Source organism: Cinclus cinclus, chromosome 12 (genome assembly GCF_963662255.1).
Source record: "Cinclus cinclus chromosome 12, bCinCin1.1, whole genome shotgun sequence".
Lineage (NCBI taxonomy): Eukaryota > Metazoa > Chordata > Aves > Passeriformes > Cinclidae > Cinclus > Cinclus cinclus.
This window is the reverse complement of record NC_085057.1, coordinates 2,369,904-2,389,979: the sequence shown is the minus strand read 5'-3', so window position 1 is coordinate 2,389,979 and position 20,076 is coordinate 2,369,904. Positions and strand designations below refer to the sequence as shown.

At 43.8% G+C, this 20,076-nt stretch overlaps 1 protein-coding gene across 4 annotated transcripts in view; it reads left to right on the top strand.

Moving 5' to 3' along the window:
• Positions 1-20,076, top strand: part of LOC134048657 (contactin-6-like) — a 75,856-nt gene that overhangs the window by 22,340 nt on the left and 33,440 nt on the right. Inside the window, exons 3-8 of one of the 4 annotated variants that reach the window (XM_062500572.1) lie at positions 1,268-1,471; positions 3,487-3,589; positions 11,525-11,709; positions 13,850-13,986; positions 17,625-17,754; positions 18,722-18,872. In XM_062500572.1, coding sequence (XP_062356556.1) covers positions 1,268-1,471; positions 3,487-3,589; positions 11,525-11,709; positions 13,850-13,986; positions 17,625-17,754; positions 18,722-18,872 — 910 coding nt within the window. Of the gene's footprint in view, positions 1-1,267; positions 1,476-3,486; positions 3,590-11,524; positions 11,710-13,849; positions 13,987-17,624; positions 17,755-18,721; positions 18,873-20,076 lie in introns of all 4 variants that reach the window. The other 3 variants (XM_062500569.1, XM_062500570.1, XM_062500571.1) reach the window with 3 other exon arrangements.

Sequence of the window (20,076 nt, the reverse complement as noted above, 5' to 3'; positions counted from 1 at the left end):
AAAGGGCCAACGTGGGGCTTTAATCTTGTGGGTGAGCACGTGGACCTGCACACACCTTGTGTAACACTGAGAATTAATTGCTGCATCTCCCAGGTTTACTGCAGAGCATGGGAAAGTTTCGCATTATCTGCAGTAAAACGAAGCCTGTTGCAGGATTTAGCCAAGTATAGAAAGTGTCATTGATTGCTCCCTGGAGATGCATCATTTCTAATGAGAGTCCTAAAATGCTGGAAGCTGATAACATAAAACTCCACAAAACTACTGGAGTTTGCAGACTTATTACCATACTGCTCCCAAGCCGGAGCTGAGGGGGGAAAGCAACGTAAATAATCTTTTTGGAATGGGGTTGTTGATGGGGGAAATGTGTAAAAATGAAGCTGTTGGCAGAACACTGTTAAGCTTATGAATTATGCATTTAATTAAGAGGAGCTAAACTGGTAGATTTGGGAAGTTCTGATTTACTGTGTCTTGTAAAAGTCAGGGTTTGAGTCCTGCTTCTGCTGTTGGGTGTGGAGCAGCTGCAGAGAGGGGCTGGCAGGACACCCTGGGTGACCCCACAATGGGGCTTCAGCTCTGAACTTGCTCCTCAGTGACCAAGGCTTGGCCCAAAAGTTTTTCCCAAAAATAGGGAATGGGTAACTCGCAAGGATATCTGCTTTTCCAGGGTGTGCTGGTCAAATAAATCAGTTTTAAGTTGCCTGGTGTTATAGATCTACATTATGAAGATTTGCATTGTGGAGCACCTTGTGGGAAAAGGGGGCAGAAAAGGGGCAGGAAGAGAGAATGGGGCAAGAACTATGGGAGATAAGGGGATGTTCATTATGAAATGTCTCCAAAATACTTCTGTGGATCTCAGCTGATCCCTCCATGAAAATCCAGTGATCAAGCTGCATGTAACCAGTTTAATTTTCCCTTATTGAGAGTGGAGAAAGGAGCTGTGGCACCAAGCAGCAATTTGCCCTCTGGATTTTCGGAAGGAAAGTGCCATGAACAGAAATTATTTACTAAAACAGCTTTCCCACACCATTGCATCGCTGCCATTCCTGCTTAAGAGCAGGCTAAGCAAGAAAATGAGAAGTAGCAGGAGACAGAAACTGCTGCGACCTCCTCAAGTGGCTTGAAATGAGTTGAAAACTTGAGCAATACTTGTCCTGTGCTAATCTGTGCCTCCCCAGTGGTTTTCCCCACAGTGGTTTTCCCTTGTTCTTCGCTCTGGGGAGGGGGTTCTGCTGGAAGGGATCCATGAGGCGTGTCTGGTGTTTTCCAGCCTTGTCCTACACGTGGATCTTCAACAATGACACCTTGGATCTTCAGGAGGACAGCCGGCGCTTTGTGTCCCAGGCAACAGGAAACCTGTACCTGGCCAAGGTGGAGCCCTGGGATGTTGGGAATTACACGTGTGCCGTGAGCAGCGCCGAGGCGCGGCGCCGCGTCTGGGGGACCCCCACTGCCCTCACCCTCCGAGGAGATGGTGAGTCCAGAGCAGGGCTTGGATGCCTCAAAACACCCAAATGCTCCAGAGGTTGGCAGTTCACCCCCACGGAGGGAAAACTCCCCCAGTGAAGGTTGTGCAGCCTGACACGGCCCCATAGTGATGATGACTATTGGGCTTACATGAAAACCTGAAAATTAAGGGAATAAAAAGCTGTTCTATTTATTGAAGGGACTTCAGGTACATTTAGGGCAGACAAAGCCCCCCAGGGGCTATACCTAAAAATGGATCACGGGGTTTCACACTTTTATAAGTTGGGTCCATTTGCATTTTGGGGGTCAATCTCCCAATTACAGCCTCAGGTAATGAAGTCATTCACCCCAAGTTTGCTCCCCCCAACTCACTTTTGTTTCCATCTCTGGGGGCCTGAGGCACTGAGGTGTCCTTGATTCCCAGCCTGGAGAGGAATTGTTGTGTGTGCCCAAAATGGGAGAGCAGCAGCCAGCACTGAGTATGGAGTTTGGAGTTCTACACTAAAGAACCGCAGGGTTACAAATACATGGAAAATATAAAAGCTGAAATCCTAAGGCATCATGGGGATAGTCAGGGACAGGGGTGAGGAGATGAACATGCAAAGGAAGTTCTCAATGTCACTGAACAACAAGAGAATGTCACGTGGCACGTTAATATTTCCCACCTCGTGCCTGTGTTGAGGTTTAAATCCGACAAATCTTTCTAAACTTGTCATCTAAGTATAGCTCAAATATCAAATCCAGAAAGCTGCTTCAAATCAAGTCGCCGAGGTGAGAAATTCCCCTGCACATGTTCAAACGCCTTCCTGGCAACATTTGTAATTAAATGTTCATGGGGAAAAGTACAGACCTGGAAATCTGTATGCAAAGTTTGTTTTGTGAGTTTGCCCACCTAAATTTCAATATTCTTGTGCTGTTTGCAAAGCAGTGGCAACAATCAGTGACAAAAGTCTGTGCAGAGTTGGATTTGGAGGATAAACAAAACTCAGCTGTGCATTGTGGAGTAATGCTTTCACTGCTAGGCTGTGCTGCTCAATAACATCAGCAGATCACACAAAACAAAGCTGCACTTCCTCAGCTCCAAAGTTAATAATTTGGCACAAACTCTGATTGCAAATGCTTAAGATCTTTTCTGATTATTTTTTTTTTCCCTTTTCATCATGCTATTCCTTTTCTCAGACTTTCTATCAGCCTCTTTATCTTCTCCCATCCACTCTGGTGGCCTCTGGATTGGCTCCAGTGCTGGCAGCCTCTGAGGCAACAGTGGAAGCTGCATGTTAATATTATCCACATGCCTGCTAAATATAAAACAAGAATTGGTTCATTTTCTATGTGGGATCTGGGCAAATCAGGAAAATACCTGATTTATGTTCATCCCTATGGTTGGAATGAGTTTCACTGTCAGACACATGAAAGATATTTAAGAAGTTCAGCTAAAATTTTCGTTTCCTAAATCCATCCCAAGCCTGCTGCAAAATTAAATGCCCTAAATTAATACTGGATTATCTGTGATTTATCAGATGTTCAGACAGATTTTCAAATATGATAATTCCATCTAATTACATCAACCTTCCTCAAGTCTGCAACTCACATTTGGATGTTTTAAAGAAATTTTAAGAGTTTTGCAAGTAGTTTGGACTTGGGATTTTTGGATTATCTAATTTTCTTGCACATAGGATCAACACAGTGTCCTGAGAGTGACTAGTGGCAAAATCATTGCTTGATAAGAGATGTGAATCCAAAATTATCTCAAAAACCTTGATGCACAGCAGACTTGTAATGTAAAACTTGTATAAAGCCACTCTCTTCAACTCCTAAATGCAGGGAATGGAGAGATCTCACAGAATTTTCGGCCCAGGGTTGAACTCCATCCAGGAGGTTAAACCTGCTCCATCATGTGCCGCTCGCTGGGTGGAACATGAGGCTCTGGGGTGATTCATGCCACCTTTCCTTTACCCTGAGGTTCTGTTGCACGGGAAGGTCTGGGGCTCATCTGGACTGAGCTGTTTTGATGTTCCACAGGTGTGATGGGGGAGTATGAGCCAAAGATTGAGGTGCACTTTCCAGAAACATCCTACGCAGCGAAGGGCTCCTCTGTCAGACTGGAATGCTTCGCCCTGGGAAAGTAAGAGCTGTGCTTTTGTTAAATGTGGGGTTTAACACTGGTCCTTTAATGTTAGAATTGTTCTGGTCAGAGCAGGATTTGTGAATCTTATGGCTTTTTTGGCCTTGCTTTGATTGTTTCTGTGCCATGTGTTCCCAAGGAAATCAGAGAGAAAGAACACTGTGCTGTGACTGAAGCTCACTTGGGTGCAGCTCAAAACAGGGGGAGGGAATGTGGGAAGAGGAGGAAAAACTGGAACAAGGATTTTCTTTCTTGAGAGCAGTTTTGACTCTGAGATGGGTCGTGACTCCAGGTGACAGTGCTCAGTGTACCTGCACACTCCCACCTGACATGTGTCACAATAGGAATGGGGGTTTTGCTTGTGTGGCATGATAGAATCACAGACTGGGTTGGGTTGGAAGGGACCTCACAGCTCATCCAATTCATCAAGTTTCAACCCCCCCTCCTCAGCAAGAACACCTCCCACTGTCCCAGGCTGCTCCAAGCCCTGTCCAACCTGGCCTTGGGCACTGCCAGGGATCCAGGGGCAGCCCCAGCTGCTCTGGGAATTCCACCCTGTGCCAGGGCTGCCCACCCTGCCAGGGAACAATTCCTTCCCAATATCCCATCTAAACCCACTCTCTGGCAGTTTGAATCCATTCCCTGTGTCCTGTCCCTCCACCCCTTGTCCATTGTCTCTCTCCATCTTTCCTGTGTCCCTTTCAGGCTCTGCATTGAGCTCACCCCAAAGCTTCTCCTCTGCAGGTGAACAATCCCAGCTCTGCCAGCCTTTCCTCCCAGCAGAGCTGCTCCATCCCTCTGCTCATCCTGGAGCTCCTCTGGGCTCTCTCATTGCTGAAAATCAAACGTAGGGAACCAGGTTATGTTTGAAGATCAATGTGGGATGGATCTCCTGTCTCCAAAGCAATGCTGAGTAGCTCTGGGAAGATCCAGCAGCAGCCCTTCCTTCCATAAAATCCAATTTCCTGCATTTTTCCGTGTTTTCTTGCACTGCTGTGCCTGTTCCCAGCTGCAGTGGTGGCTCAGGCAGCTGCTCTGCATTCAGGGAGCAGCTGAGGGACTGAATCACTGTAACCAGCCCACAAACCCCAGTCCTCCCAATGAACATCATTTTCCCTGGAAAAGCCCGAATAAACCTTAGATTGTTGACCTCTATTTAGCTGAAGTTCACTTTGACAATCCATTTTAAGGCTGTAAGCTTTTAAAGTGTTTAGAGCTTTCCCAGAGGTTAAATGCCTGACTTGCAGACAGCACAAATTAATCAAATGTTCCTCTGGAACCTATGCTGGCAAGTAGAAAAATAAAGCAAATAAAAAGTTAATAAGATTGAAATGGCCTTGCCTTTCAGATGAGATTTCTATACAAACTAATACTAGAGCTAATTTTTATTAAAGGTATATGCACTTTTTTTGGCCCAAAAGCAGTACCAGACTTTAGCACTCTTGGTAAAGCTGATTTTCTTTCCCAAATACTGTCAATCCACTTCTCTTTAAATACCTCCTTAATTGTGTGCTAGCTCATGTGGGCTTTACATTTCAAGTAAGTTGTCATTTCTTATTTCCATCTGTTGCATGGAAAGCATTGAACAATGATAGAGAAAAAGCAGGAAATGAGATTAACAAAGCACTGACATCTTAGTGAAGGGCTAAAGATGGGTCATGTTGATGTGATGAACAGATTTTGCCATTTTAAGAACATTTTTCAGGACAATAAAGGGGACTGAAAGGACATATGGATAATGACATCCCTCAGGGAGACCCTTACATGCAGTGCTTAGGAATGCCTGAGAGGGTTAACGCAGCTTTAATGTACATTTTCTTCTTCATGTGCAGGCCTGCAGCTGAAATGAATGCTGCCAGACTTCCCTGGAGTTATCCTGCCTAAATACCAGGTCCAAAATCCATTTTCCACACACTCCCTGGTATCACACTGCTGATGTGCACCCTGTATGGAGGTGATGCTTGGGAGCAGAGGTTCTTGTGTGTTGACACTGGAGAATTTCTCAGAATTTCTCCTTTTAAATTTTATTTTCAGAACTTCAATGTCTCCTACAGAACTGCACAGGTTTCAGTCTGTGTTTTGTTTTTTAATCCTAAACAGAGCCTTAAACCACATTTTCACCAACATGTCCGTCAGTGAAAAAAAACTTTATTTCAGAGCTGGCACTTAGATGTGAATAGAGCAAACGAAACAGATTGCAGGTGAAACACTCTTAACTTATTAGATAAGGCCAGATTTCTGGAGGTATGCAGGTGATTAGTGGCATTGTGAAAAGCTGGAAGTTTCCTGCCTCCAACTGTTTACAATTGCAGGCAGAACCATCTAAATGCAGCAGCGTGGCCGCCTGCACCTTCAGATTCCCAAATTCCACTAAAACCCTGGCCCCTGCTATTGTCTGTTTATGTTAAAATCAATTCAGCCCAGCATTTGTTGAGCTGTACCTCTGATCTGCCACAAGCACTGGTGGTTATTATCTCGCTCGGATTTCAGAACTGCTTTCCCATTATCCATAATTTTCTATATTCACACTGTTAGGCCGCTGGTACCTGGGCACTGTGAATAACAGAAATCTTTTCACGCTGGAGGCAGATCATAGGCAACCTGCTGGGGTTTTGGTCTGCAAAAGTCTTAAATGAAGGTAGTTTTGTGGTATTTAGAGAAATAGCATCTCTTTTTTCTGTGTGGAACAGCAAATCACACCAATTGGGCCTTGCTCAAAAGGCACTTCTGCAGTTCAAACGCAGCAACTCATGGCTGAGTTTAAAACTCGGTTTAAAATGTCTTAAAGATGCCCTTTTTTTCATGGGGGAGCTCAAAGTCACCCAAAATGTGCTCCTGTGGGGCACCCTGGGGTAGGTACATTCCACATGGATCTGTTGAAAAGCTCTTTTGGCACGTCACATTAAAATATCACTAATGCTTTTTGCAAATCATCTACCAGCCCCAGAAATTCTTCTTGCTCTGGGGAAAATAAGGGGTTAAATAAGAATTTCTCCCTGCAAAGAGGGTTTGGAGGGATGGATCCCAAATGGACAAAGGATCTGGGGCCAGTCCTTGACTTTGAACCCTATTTTGTAGAGCAGACACCACAAATGGAAGATTTTGAAAAGCAAATTTGTGCTAACTGTGATGGAAATACAAGGTAAAGTGCAGCTCTCTGATGAACATAAACAGGTAAAAACTGCACCTTATACTCAATCCTTTGAAAGAGGGAAAACTGAAACATGAAATATTGGCTCCACTGTTTCAAATCCTGCAGCCTGTGGCAGTTTAATAGAAGAGATGAGACTTTGTGTTCTGCACCAATATTCATTACGATGACAGTATTTAATATTATGCCAGGATTAAAAGTCCTGGTTTGGATCAAGCTCTATTAATCATGCCATATATCCAAATTATTGTTCCCTGTCTTTCAGGGGATTGAGCACCATGGAAAGAATTATGTTCAGCTGAGTTACACTGTGCTGCTTTCTGTAGATTTCTCTCAAAATAACTTTTTTTTCCCCCCCTTTCTCTGTTGCACAAAAAAAAGAATAATTCCTGGAATGAAAACATGCAAAGTTCTTTCCATGTGTGGTGCGCACATTTATTAAACTCTGTGGTTTATATTTTTCTTCATTCCTTTCTGAAAGAAAGAGAAATAATCAGTTCACAATCCCTGAAGATGGGCTGTTGTCAGCTGAGTTTGTAAAAAAGCATATGTGAATAAAATAAAAGAGGATTTGTTTCACCCCAGAATATTCATTTTTTCATGGGAACATCCCACCTATTCCTCTAAAAGTGTTCACTGAAGGGTTTTTTCTAGCAGCTCTTGGAATAAGTAGATAATCCCACAGCTCCAAAATAAACATCTTTCACTGCATTTACATAAAAATCCCAGGCTTCACCTCTGGTACATTCTCAAGTTGTTTGCGTAGAAGGCTTTAAAAGGGTCAGTTACAGGATTCTGAAATCCCAGATATGGGGATGACTCTTGGCACCACAAGTGAAGTTTCCAGCGCCCATCCCTGCCCAAAACAAGGATTTGTCCTTTCAGGGATGAGCAGATCTCCTCTCACACAGTTCAGGTTGTGCCTCCAGGAGAGTGAGACTCAGCACCTTGCAGAAAAACACTGTTTTCAGGTAATCCATCAGGAGGATCCCAAATTAAACGCTTTAATTATGTGCTCCTCGGATCCTAATTCTTCCTGGTGTCAGCAGCAATGCGGCTTTCAAAGCTCAGCTCAGGCTCATTTGTCTAACGAACCACGGGCTTCATTATCCCAAATGCAGATTGGATTCCCCTTGGAAGGGCCCCCAGATGCACAGGACAAAAGATGAGGCACGGTCCCAATGCATCATCTCTGCTGAAAAAGGTGAAGCCTCCCTCGTGGTGTGGGTTCTAATTCTGCAGACAAATTAATTTTGCGCTCACTCTGACAAGAACTTGTCACCGTCCACAAAATATTTTCCATCTCCTTTTCTTTCCCAGTTAGTAACTTATGGTTTTGTGATTCTGCTGCCTGTATGGTGGAATATAAATTAAATTAGTGCTCCTGGATGCTCTGAAGGTTTCAAATAAACTACAGATTTATGTACTAAGACACTCTCATATTTATGCACTGTTTTCTTATTTACTCAGGAGAAAGCCAGACGTTGTCCATGAAGTGTAATAAATTTGGGGAGTGCACTCATTGTTTCTTTATGTATTCCAAAACTTTTTAGGCCCGAGCAGTTATTGTTTTTAATGTGGCTATTGGAAGAGACTGAAAAACAGCAAGACCCATGAGGGGCAGGGGCACCCAAACCTGCATGGGCAGGCACTGCTCTGTGCAGCAGTGACAGCTCCTGACCTTCCAAGGAATATGAACATGCAAAGTAATCCCACAACAACTCACAAGGCTGTATTTATTGGACTAGGTTTTATACATAATTACCTACATCTAAAGGAAAGTTTCACTCCTGAAAGAATCACTTTCTAAATAGATTATTTGTTCCAAAACCCAATTTAATCAAACTGGTTTTATTATTTTTTTAACCTTGAAAGGTTTCACATGGCCTGAGTAAGAGCTGCTGTGAAGAGATTCGGTTATAAAGATGGAAACTAGCAGCAGAAAAAAAGTGAAACCAGCCCAAGAAAATGTTTTGTGCAAAATACAGTGACAGATGATGCTGGGAATTCTGTAGCAACAAGGTATCAAGGAAGAAATGCAGATATTTTCTAGGAGGGTCCATCCCATGGAATTGGCCGAGTTATTGATCCTCCCTTCTTCTGCTCTTTTACCTGTAGCTCAGGTGGAGCTGCTGTCCTGACACAGGAATTCCTTCTCCAGTAAAACCCAGGCTCCCTGGCAGGAGAACAAAGGGCTGTTAACTCTTTACTGTCTTTAACCACAGCAAAGCTGATGAACTCCGGGGTTTCTCAGCTGACCTCAGGAGTGAGTTTCAAACACTCTCATGGCTGGCCAGAAATGAGCCAAGCTTTCCGTGAAACATCCCCAAGGATGTGATTACAAGTCTGTGGTGTGGAAAAGGAGAACAGGGGAGAACTTTCTGCTCAAACCTTGGCCAAGCTGACAGGAGGGGCCTTTTCCCACCGAGCGCTGCCTCTGGCCTTGGTGCCAACACAGAATTCCCTCGTCCAGGAACAGCCAGCACTGGGAGAAAACAAATGGCTGAGAGAATAGGAGATATGGAGATGAAGCTCTTTCAGGTGGCAGAATGCATCTAATTATTGTTTTCTTCTCCCATATGGCCACTGGTTCCCTTTAATCTCTTTGTTATTAAAAAAAAAAAAAAGTAATAAAATTAAATCCAGAAGAGATGCCTTTAAAGCAAGCAGTTAAATGCTCCTGGCATTCTGCAGGCTGTTGCTGCACAGTTGCTGCTCACCAAGTGTTGAATATGAAGGAGGATTTGAAGAGCCAGCCGTGCTCTCCTTCCTGTGGATCAATCCCATGCCAGGCTGGGAAGCTCCCCTGGCTGTTTTCCTGCCTGGAGCACGACAGTCGTGAGCCAGACTCGTTCTGCACAAGAGCTGTGTTCCTTTTAAACAGCTGAAAGTACCTTGCTTTACAGTATCTGAATAAATAAATGAAACTTGCTGTGGAGAAATCCTGCAGGAATGCTGGCATGCAGGATTAGTCTGGAGGAAATAATTCAGGAGCCTCGTTGCTGTCTCCAAACACCTGAAGGGAGCTGGAGCCAGGTGGGGATGGGCTCTTCTGACATGACAACGGCCTCAAGCTGCACCAGCAGGGGTTTGCATTGGATTTTAGGAAAAATTGGCTCATTGAAAAAGCAGAGAAACATTGGGAAAGGCTGCCCAGGGAAGTGGTGGAGTCACCAGCCCTGGAAGGCTTCAAACCACGAGTGGATGTGGCAGCTCCTGGGATGGTTTAGTGAGCAGGTGGAAGGTTGGACTCGGTGATCCTGTGATTCTGTGCCAAGGTTTCTGCATGAGACAGCACCTTTTAACAATTCGCTCAGGAAAAACAAACCCTTATAAATTCCCGAGGAAGGAATGGTGTAAAACAACATCTGAAACAGCTTTTTGGTCTTGTTGGAAAGGACATTTAATAAAGGTGGTGGTGACAGTGGCTGTTGCCGGAAAGATCTGCAATTTTTTACAAATTGAACCAAAGTGGGGAAAAGTAGAATAAAATCTCAGTTTTGCTTTGCAGCCCTTTCACTGGTTAACAATATCTGACATGTCCCTGTTTGTAGGAAATCGTTCAGAGAACTCACATTTCTCCCAGATCCTGGTTCTTCTTGCTTAGAGGGAAGTTGTGAACATCACAGACACACAGACTCAAAATGCAGAAATCAGGCCCAAACTTCCTGAATTATTAAGAAATTAATCCATTCTGTATTTGTGACTTGATTTCTTTGTTCAATAAACAAGGATTTGAACTTAAATAATTTAAGGTGTGAGCAGCTACAGTCTCTGCTGAAAAGGAATAAATCCTTCCTAAGTCAGCACTGCAGGCAGAGACCTTGGAGACTGGAAACAAGGACTTGTAATTTCCATGAAAGTTGTGTTTTTAGTTGCTGTGGATGTTACTTCCAGTGGAAAGGAAGTCAGCACTTAGCAAAAGCCTCTGTAAAAAGCTCTAAACTGAATTTGTTAGAAAAAGCAACATACTTCAGTTTGCAGAAACAACAAACAACTGTGAAATCCATGACTATTAATATTTCAAAGTGTTTTGGTGACATAATAGATCATGAAAGTGAGGCTCCTATGGTTTGTGATATTAACAGAAATCCAAGATGTATTTATAGCTGCCTTCACACTTCACTCTTCTGTGTTGTATGGGATACATTGATCCCATAATGAAAATAATAGAAGATAAATTAAAATGATCGAAAACTTCAAAAACATGAAAAAATAAATATTCCTTTTTTGTCCCTATCTCATTCCAGCCTCAATGTTTTGTTCTTCCCTCACTCAATTCTCTGTCTGCTCTCTTCTACCTTGGCTGCTGTTTTTTATATTTAGATTTATTGGTATTTTTAGATCTTTTGAAATCTTGGCCAATATTTCCTATTTTGGGGTATGAAAATACCTTTAGTGCTAGAGGGAATTTGTTTGCTGGGAGAACCAGTCAATAATTCAGTACTTCTGTGGTGTTTATGTGGACTTGCAAAGTCATTGCTTCAGTGTCACAGGGTTTAAAAACAGCTTTGAGCCCCAGGTAAGAGTTACTAAGGGGAAAATACAATTTGGCCTAAGGAAAAATCATAGAACTGACTGAGGATTTCATCCACTTTGTACTTGTGCTCCTAAATAAATTGTACATGCTATAAAATCTGAGTCTTGTATGAACCTCTGTATGTGATGCTTAGAAATTACTTTTTTTAAAAAAATATTGCTACTCTCAAGAACGTATTTTACATTCTTTTTCCTCTGTTGTAACCAGTGCTGTCTGTTTTTCTCCAATAAATACAATTTTTTAGTCCTGTCCCAAGTATCAGCTGGAAGAGGTCTGATGGAAACTCCTTGGCAAAGAAAATCCAGACCAACAGGACCAGAGGAGTTCTTGAAATCCCCAATGTTGAGCAGGAAGATGAAGGTTCCTACGAGTGCATTGCAGGAAACACTCGAGGAATAAACATTGCAAGAGGTCAATTATTCGTCTATGGTAAGCAGATTAATTGAATTTTGGTTTTTAATGAAGAGCAGGATGGTGCTCAGCTGTACTGTGCAGATCAAGTCTCTCAGCCCCTTTCTGCAGGTAGAAAGTTCAGCTGATTAAAAACTGATTGGGGGCTCTCAGTGACCTCTGCTGAGTTACAGCCTCAGCAAATAAAGATATTTTACACTGAAGCTCGGGCTGGGAATGTGGGAAGTTGGAAATGTTAACGGAAAGCAGAGAGGAATCCCTGGACGTGTGTGTGAAGCATTAAAGGCAGGGAGGGATCAGTGTCCAGCAGCAGCTGCAGAGCAGGGAAGGATTCAGGAGCCTTTGGTGTGTGGCACTGAAGGTGATTTCCTCTGTTCCCATAAACAGGTGAGGACAAAGCAGGGGGAACTCATCCCATTCCTCCCTCTCCTTCCAGCTTGGCTAAAAGTGGAGGATAATCCGGGAATGTTCTCCCTGTCCTCATCCCTTCCTGTGTGCATTGCTTCCCTGCAGTCCCACTCACAGGATGGTCCCTCATAGCCAGGGTGAATTATGGCTCTTTAGTGGAATTGTTAACACCCAGGGAAAGCAACACATTTTGACAGCAATAAGAGGAGAGATCTTTTCTTTACCTCATAAATCTTTCAAAGGAGAAAGAAAAAAAAAAAAAGAAAAAAAAACCAGAAACATAACAGTGGGGAGAAAAAAAAAATCACAGCAAGCGAGACTGAGCCTCCAGTTAACATCTGTTGAGAAGACTCTGGCAAGTATTTTCCTTTTTTTTTTTTAAGTAAATCTCTTCTAATGAAGAGATGCAGGCTTTGCTGATAAGGTACCAAGCTCCTGCAGCCATGGCTAATATCAAGATATATGCCAGGAATAGAAAGTCTGCTGCTGGTTTAAATATTTCATTATTTCCTTGCTTTCAGGAGGTAGGTTTTGCTCTCATTGCTCACTATTTTTTTTTTTACCACGTCAGTCAAGCAGTTCCATTAAAATTAAATTCAGTAGATTACCTGTCTGTGATTGATAACAGCACAAGCAATTATAAAATTATGATCAGTTAATTCAATCTAAAACAATGTGCTTATTAACTCTGCTTTGTACATTAATTAATAGCTGTTCATAGTGCAATGTATAAACAGCACTCACAAAGCCTCGGCATGAGGTTTTTTTTGTCATATTAGGAGACTAGTGGTGAATTATCTCTGTAATTGATTTCCTCTTGCTCATTTTCTCTTCTCTGGGGATTTTCTTCTGAAGCAAAGTTGTCTCCAAAAAATAGGGATTCATTCCTGGACACTGCTTTGTGTGTGATCCCTCCAGCCCAGACTTCAGGCTCTGAGAGCAGTACAACTCACATGTATTTAGAAGTGCTTTTAAGTAGGATGAACTCTGTCCTTTAGGAGCTTTGAGCACCTAAAGGGGCTCAAAAGGGATTTTGGATAAGGGATGGAGGGACAGGACACAGGGAACGGCTTCAGACTGCCAAAGGGCAGGGATGGGTGGGATATTGGGAGAAATCATTCCCTAGGAAGGTGGGGATACCCTGGGATGGAATTCCCAGAGCAGCTGTGGCTGCCCCTGGATCCCTGGCAGTGCCCAAGGCCAGGTTGGACACTGGGGCTGGAGCACCTGGGACAGTGGGAGCTGTCCCTGCCATGGGATGAGGTGTTATTTATTCTCCCCAACTCTCACCTCCATCCTGACCACTGCTCTGAGTGTCACCTTCCCCAAGGGAATTCCTGCCCAGCTCAGTCCTTGAGGCTTGGGTGTTTACAGAGCTCCTGGGTGATCCCTGCAAATTCTGCTTTTACACCTCAGTGAATTTCTTTAGGGGCAGACTTTGCAGAAATTGGGTGTCTTGTTGCTTTCATGAATTTCAGGCATCTAAAATCACAATTTCTGCACATTTTGGCCACAAAAACAGATAAAATCTCAACCAGACTGTCCACACATGAACCACTTGATTTCTGACATCTTCCCAAGCTTGCCCCAAAGTTTCATGGCAGGGAATTGTTGTACAGAATTCATTTGCAGTATAATAAATATGTTGAACAGATATTAATTAGCCCTGCTCAGTTCATTAATTAATGGCAGCATACCTCAAGCAAAATCACTTTTCTCCTGCTTAACATGATTTGCATATTCTTTTCAGCACCCCCTGAATGGGAAAAAAAAATCCAAAATGCCTTTCTGTCTCTTTATGACAGTTTATTTTGGGAATGTAAGGCGAGAGGAAAACCAAGTCCTTCTTACAGCTGGTTAAAAAATGGCCAGCCCCTCATGCCCGAGGTAAGATTCCTGTCTCCTTTGATTTCTTACTCATATTTTTTTGTTGTTGTGGTTTTTTTTTTTTTTTCATTCTATTAGTCATTCTATTAGCTTCACAATATATTAATTACATTTTAAAAATAGGTAAAGATTAATATATCAAAATAAATATAATAGCACAAACTCTTTGCAAGACAGAGCCTCACTTCTTGGAGTTCATCTTTATTGGAAATGTATGAAATTGGAATTCAGAGACAGAGAAAAACAGCAATTTCTTCATGTGAGTGATCTAATTGCTACAAGATATGGCTGTAGGTATAGAAGAGCTTAAAAATATTAATTACAATTGGTGAAAGAAACACTGAATACATTTGTAGACATAGTCTGCAGTTTGGGGAACTGGTAGGAAGCCAAAGGACTGGGAGAGGATTCCAGAGCTGGAATTGCAGAATGCTCAGCACTGATCTACACTTTTCTTCTGTTTCTGTTCCAAACCAGAAGCTGGGTGGGTTTTTGGTCTGGTGCAGAGTGGCTGCTCTCCTGCTGGGTTAATCCTTTACCTTAATTAACCAGTCAGCTCTGAAAATCAGCTAATTTTGAGGGTAATATTTTCTGTGCTTTGTAGAAGGATAATGCCAAGAAAGTCCTATAAAGGTAGATCTAGATAAGTGCAAAATGTCACTGAAAAGGAGCAGGTGGAAAGGGATGGAGGAGTGCAGGGGAAGTTTGGAGCTCAAACACTTGACAGCCACTATGAGATTCTTCACCAGCCAGGCCAAGGTGGTTTTTGTTTTTATGGAGCATCTCTGGGGCACACAGAGGCTCATCTGTGAGGCATTTTCACTTGGATAGAAAAAAATAATTCTGTGATTAATTCCTGCCTACCAAGAGCACATACAAGAGATTTTCCAAAACGTATGGGCTAAATTAGCACCTGCTGGGCTGCAGAACCAGCATTTATTTGATTTAGTTCTATTTATTTAAAGTAGTTGGAGTGGGCTCCAATCTTCCATATAATTTTCTACTGGATCAGTTCTAAACAAGCACAACCTGCATGTGGGGAAAATAACCAGAATTTACCTGGACTGCAATTTTTCTGAACCCGCTCAATGTAGTCATTGTCACCTTTATCTGAGCAAGATTATCTTGTTTCTCTCTCTTGGAAGGCAGCAATATTTAGAGTCTGTCATTCTTGGATTGCACCGTTTCAATAAAGAGGAATGAAACACTTGACAGGCACATTTTCAACCAGCATTTTCACAGTACTTACAGGGTGCTGTAAATGCAATTCTTCAGGCAACAAAGTGCTGGATGTTATTGCTCAATGGACAGAATGGACACTTTGGAGGGGAAAGTACAAGGGAGATGTAATAAAATATTCAGTTTGTCGCAGCGCCCTGCTTGTCGGAGTTCTCCCAGGAAGAATAACATCCAGATGCTTTTCACCCTGGGGCTGATTCTGATTGTCTCCTCTTTGTCAAATCTCTGCCTGACCACCTGGCTGCCCATCCCAGCATTCTCCCTGCTCCTGTACACTTCGTGCTTTATTCTTCCCTTTGTCTGCACAGCTCAAAAGGGCCGACCGAGAACGGTGGGGAATTTGGGATAAGGATGGAACACGAGCCTTGCTTCAGAGAGGGGTTTTGTATTCAAAGGATGTTTGTAAAAATAGAATGCATTGAGAGAATAGCAAACAGCCTGGAGGTAAAACTAAGTATGCAAAAGATATCTGTAGCGAGAGCCTCGGAAAAAATTATCAGTGGCTAAGTAATGTAATGTTGTTAATTAGTTTGCCATACAGCAGCCTTGCAGCCCCAGGCTGTGCTCTCATCACATTTCCAGGCTAAACAAGCTTGGGCTGGGTCAGTTCATGGTTGGGACACCTCCAAGGAAAAGCTGGGGTGTTGGAAAACGTGCCCAGGATGTGTGTGCTGACCCCAGAACCCCCAAGGCCTGTGCTGAGCCCAGCAGGAAAGGGGGGATTGTGTCCCTGTGCTCAGGTGAGACCCCACCTGCAGAGCTGCTCCAGCCCTGTCCCAGCACAGGAGGGACCTGGAGCTGCTGGACAGAGCCCAGAGGAGCTCCAGGATGAGCAGAGGGATGGAGCAGCTCTGCTGGGAGGAAAGGCTGGCAGAGCTGGGATTGTTCACCTGCAGAGGAGAAGTTTGGGGTGAGCTCAGGGTGATCTTGCAGAGTCTGAAAGAAAGATGGAGAGAGACAATGGACAAGAGATGGAGGGACAGGACACAGGGAATGATTCAGACTGCCAGAGAGTGGGTTTAGGTGGGATTTTGGGAAGGAATTGTTCCCTGGCAGGGTGGGCAGCCCTGGAACAGGGTGGAATTCCCAGAGCAACTGGGGCTGCCCCTGGATCCCTGGCAGTGCCCAAGGCCAGGTTGGACACTGGGGCTGGAGCACCTGGGACAGTGGGAGGTGACCCTGCCGTGGCAGGGGTGGGATGGGATGAGCTTTAAGGTCCCTCCAACCCAACCCATTGTAAGATTCATGACAGATGTTTAGCACATCACAAACATGTTTGAGATGCTTGTGGCTGTTCAACCACTGGAGTGCATCCCCTGACTCTGCACTCCCAACTCTTCCATTCCTGCTCCAGAGGCAGGAGAGCCAGGCTAAACGAGCAGCAGCATCCTCCCAGTGATATCTGTTGTTCAAGCTTGCACTTGGTGACAGGATTTATATTCCCTGTGGGTATCTTCCAAACTCATCTATTTGGGGGAATGTTTGAGGTTTTTTTTCTCCTCCTCAGTGCTCCACTTTGGAGTGCAGCTATTATTGTCTCCAGAGGGTAGTAATTGTAAAATCACAAGATATTTAGCTTTAAGTTATGATTGCAGCATGAAACAGGCTTTTTTTTGCTTTCCAGAGCAGAGCAAGTAAAGCTTCTTTTAATACACCAAATTCCAAGCTCTGGTCCAAATATACCCACTGTGCAGCTTTCTCTATTTCAGCAGAACTGCTGAAGAAAGTTGTGTGTGGGAATCCTGGCCTGGAAGAGAACACTCTCCCTGTGCTCTGAGCAGCTGCCTGGGGCTTTCCAAGTGGAATTTAATGTTGGCTTTTGGTGGAGATTTTCCAGTGGCTCATTTTCCGCACAGACTCACAGTGTGATGATGTTAGAAATGTTCCTGTAATTGGAGCATGTCTGTCTCCTGTGGAGCTTTCCTGATCACCTGAGATTATCACCACTAGATTTATCTGATGGGATGATGGAATGGTGCACCAGCCAGGGTTGAAGTGCTGCCTGTCAGGATCCAGGTAGAAGATGCTCCAGGCTCCCAGTGTGGAGCATCCCTACAGGTAGCTCCTCCAGTGCCACCTTTGTGGAGAAGGATAACCACACATTCCCAGCTCAGCAGTGCAGAGAAACACATGGAAAACCTGGACAAACCTGCCCAAAGCCACTGCTGCCACATGTCTGGATTTCCTGAAAATCTGGGAGAGCTCAGAGGGGTAGAAATAACATCACCACTGCATGAGGTGCACATCCCATTTCTGATGTATCCCTCCCCATTGCTCCTAAGTAAACAACATTTCTGCTTCTGAATCCTGATCAGGTACATCAGTGTGATACTAAAAAACCTTTTATTTGTTCACTTATTGGCTCTGGCAATGTTTTTCCTTGTTTTTTCTCTTATCAGGAAAGAATTCAAATAGAAAATGGGACTCTCCTCATCCCCATGCTGAATCTGTCAGACTCAGGCCTCTATCAGTGTGTGGCAGAAAATAAATATGACACCATTTATGCCAATGCTGAGCTGAGGGTGATCGGTGAGTAAATGTCACTAAAATGTGCAGATACCAGTAAAAAGGACACTCATTAAAAAAAAAAACCACCTGAATTTAAGAAAAGATAAGATGAAACCTAGCAGTTCAAACCTGATATTTCTTTGCTTTTCATCCACATCCAAATTAATTTAATTTCATGGCTTGTTTGGGGAAAGAATCAAATCCATGTGTGGTCGTTTTTTATGATCGCATATACACCTGTTTAATGAAAACAGTTTCTCTCTTAGTTTGAGTTATTAATAGTGATTCTGCAGGTTTTTAAAGTTGTTTCAGAAAGAAGGGGAAAGAGTTTGAGCTATAAATGAAGAGCATATGACAAATATGGGCATAAACAAATGATATGGAATAAGGACTCTCATTAATGATAACCAGAGATGAACATGAATGGGATTTGCTAATATATCATAAAAGTATTCTGTTCTAGACTTCAAAATGTAAAGTTTGCTCAAGAGACAAAGATCAGTGAAAGCAGTAAAACACTTCAGGAGAACTCAATGTCTTGTGTTTTCTCCTTCTCCTAGAGTGAATCTTCACATAAGCCACTGGAAAAATAAACATATTTTCAGCAAACAGGATAGGTCTATGAAAAGAAAGCCACAGTATAAGTAAGCTTGTGACAGAATACTCTGTGCAGATGGTTACATGTGGCTGGATCAGGAGTGTGAAGTTGATCCTGCACGGGAATCTTGTCTTCCATCACAGATAGACCAGTTCTCCCAGTCTTCAGATTTCCTCAGGAAAATTTGCCAGAGCACACAGCTCCAGGTAGACAGCTTTAGAAACAGAATTAGAATTATTTGGTACTTAGAAACAGTTTTGATGTTGGATTTGGATTTACTTTTGCAGAAATCTATAAACCAAAACAATTATTGGATTCTCTGTCTGAACTCAAAGAGAAGAATTTGGCAAGTTAATTTAGTAACGTCTCTTCCTCCTTCTCTCTTTTTAGCTGCAGCCCCTGATTTTTCCAGGAATCCTGTGAAGAAGCTATCTGTTGTTCAGGTTGGAGGGGAAGTTACAATTGGTTGTAAACCCAGTGCTTCTCCCAGAGCTGTCATTTCCTGGAGAAAGGGCTCAGAGCTTCTACGCCAGAACAAAAGGTACGGACAGCAACCAGCCACTGGGCCACTGAATTTTCTCTGTTTTGACATCACTTAGAGCTCATTGAAGCACAGCTGGCTCAGGATTGCTTTTGGCAGCTCATTGGTGGAAATTCCAGAGGCCTCTCTGGGTTTAGAGTGGCCGTGGGGTTCTGTGGGTAAGGAGCAGGGTGAGCATGGAACTGGAGCTGATCCACGTGGGAGATCCTGTGATCAGGAATGGTGTGGCCAGAGGAGCAGGGAGGTCATTCTTCCCCCGTACTCGGCACTGGTGAGGTCACATCCTGAGTGCTGTGTCCAGTTCTGTCCCCTCTGTTTAGGGAGGACATTGAGATACTTGAGCACATCCAGAGGAGGCAACGAACCCTGTGAGGAATGGCTGAGGGAGCTGGGGTTGTTTATCCTGGAGAAAAGGAGACTCAGAGTGACCTTATCACTCTGTAACTCCCTGAAAAGTGTCCGTGCTCAGCTGGGGTTGGTCTCTTTCTCCAGATAGCACTGACAGAACCAGAGGACTCAGTCTCAAGCTGCACATGGGGAGATACAGGTTGGATGTCGTGAAAAAGTTTTTCACAGAGAGAGTGATAAAATACTGGAATGGTTTGCCTGGGGAGGTGGTGGAGTCACCATCCCTGGATGTGTTTAAATAAAGACTGGATGTGGCACTGGGTGCCATGGTTTAGTTAAGGTGTTAGGGCATGGGCTGGACTCGATGATCTTGAAGGTCTCTTCCAGCCTGGTGATTCTGTGAATTCTGTGAATTCAGGACCAGCCACGGAGCTGGAGGGAGTCAGCTTCACAAGGAGACAGCCCTAGAGGCCCAGGGAGGCAGGATGTGCCCCCAGGCTGAGGCACAATTGCTGTACAAGCTGTGCAATAATCCCTGGCTCCATCAGCCTCCCTGGGCTGTCACTCCCGTTCAGGCAGGACTGAGCTGCTGGCCCAGCAGTGACACCAACTCACCAACTGCGTTGGGTCAGCTGGGGTTTGGTGAGGATGAATTCCTCATTTCTGAGCTGCCTGGAACCATCTCCATTATTATATTTCAATGCCTTCAGGTGCAGTGTGGGATTGTTGGGATGGACAATCCCCTTGGAGTTGGACTCCATGATCCCTCTGGATCCCTTCCAGCTCAGGCTTTTCTATGTTTCTATAATTCCACACTAATGGCAATTCAATGGTGGAATATTAAAGGGTCTTACTG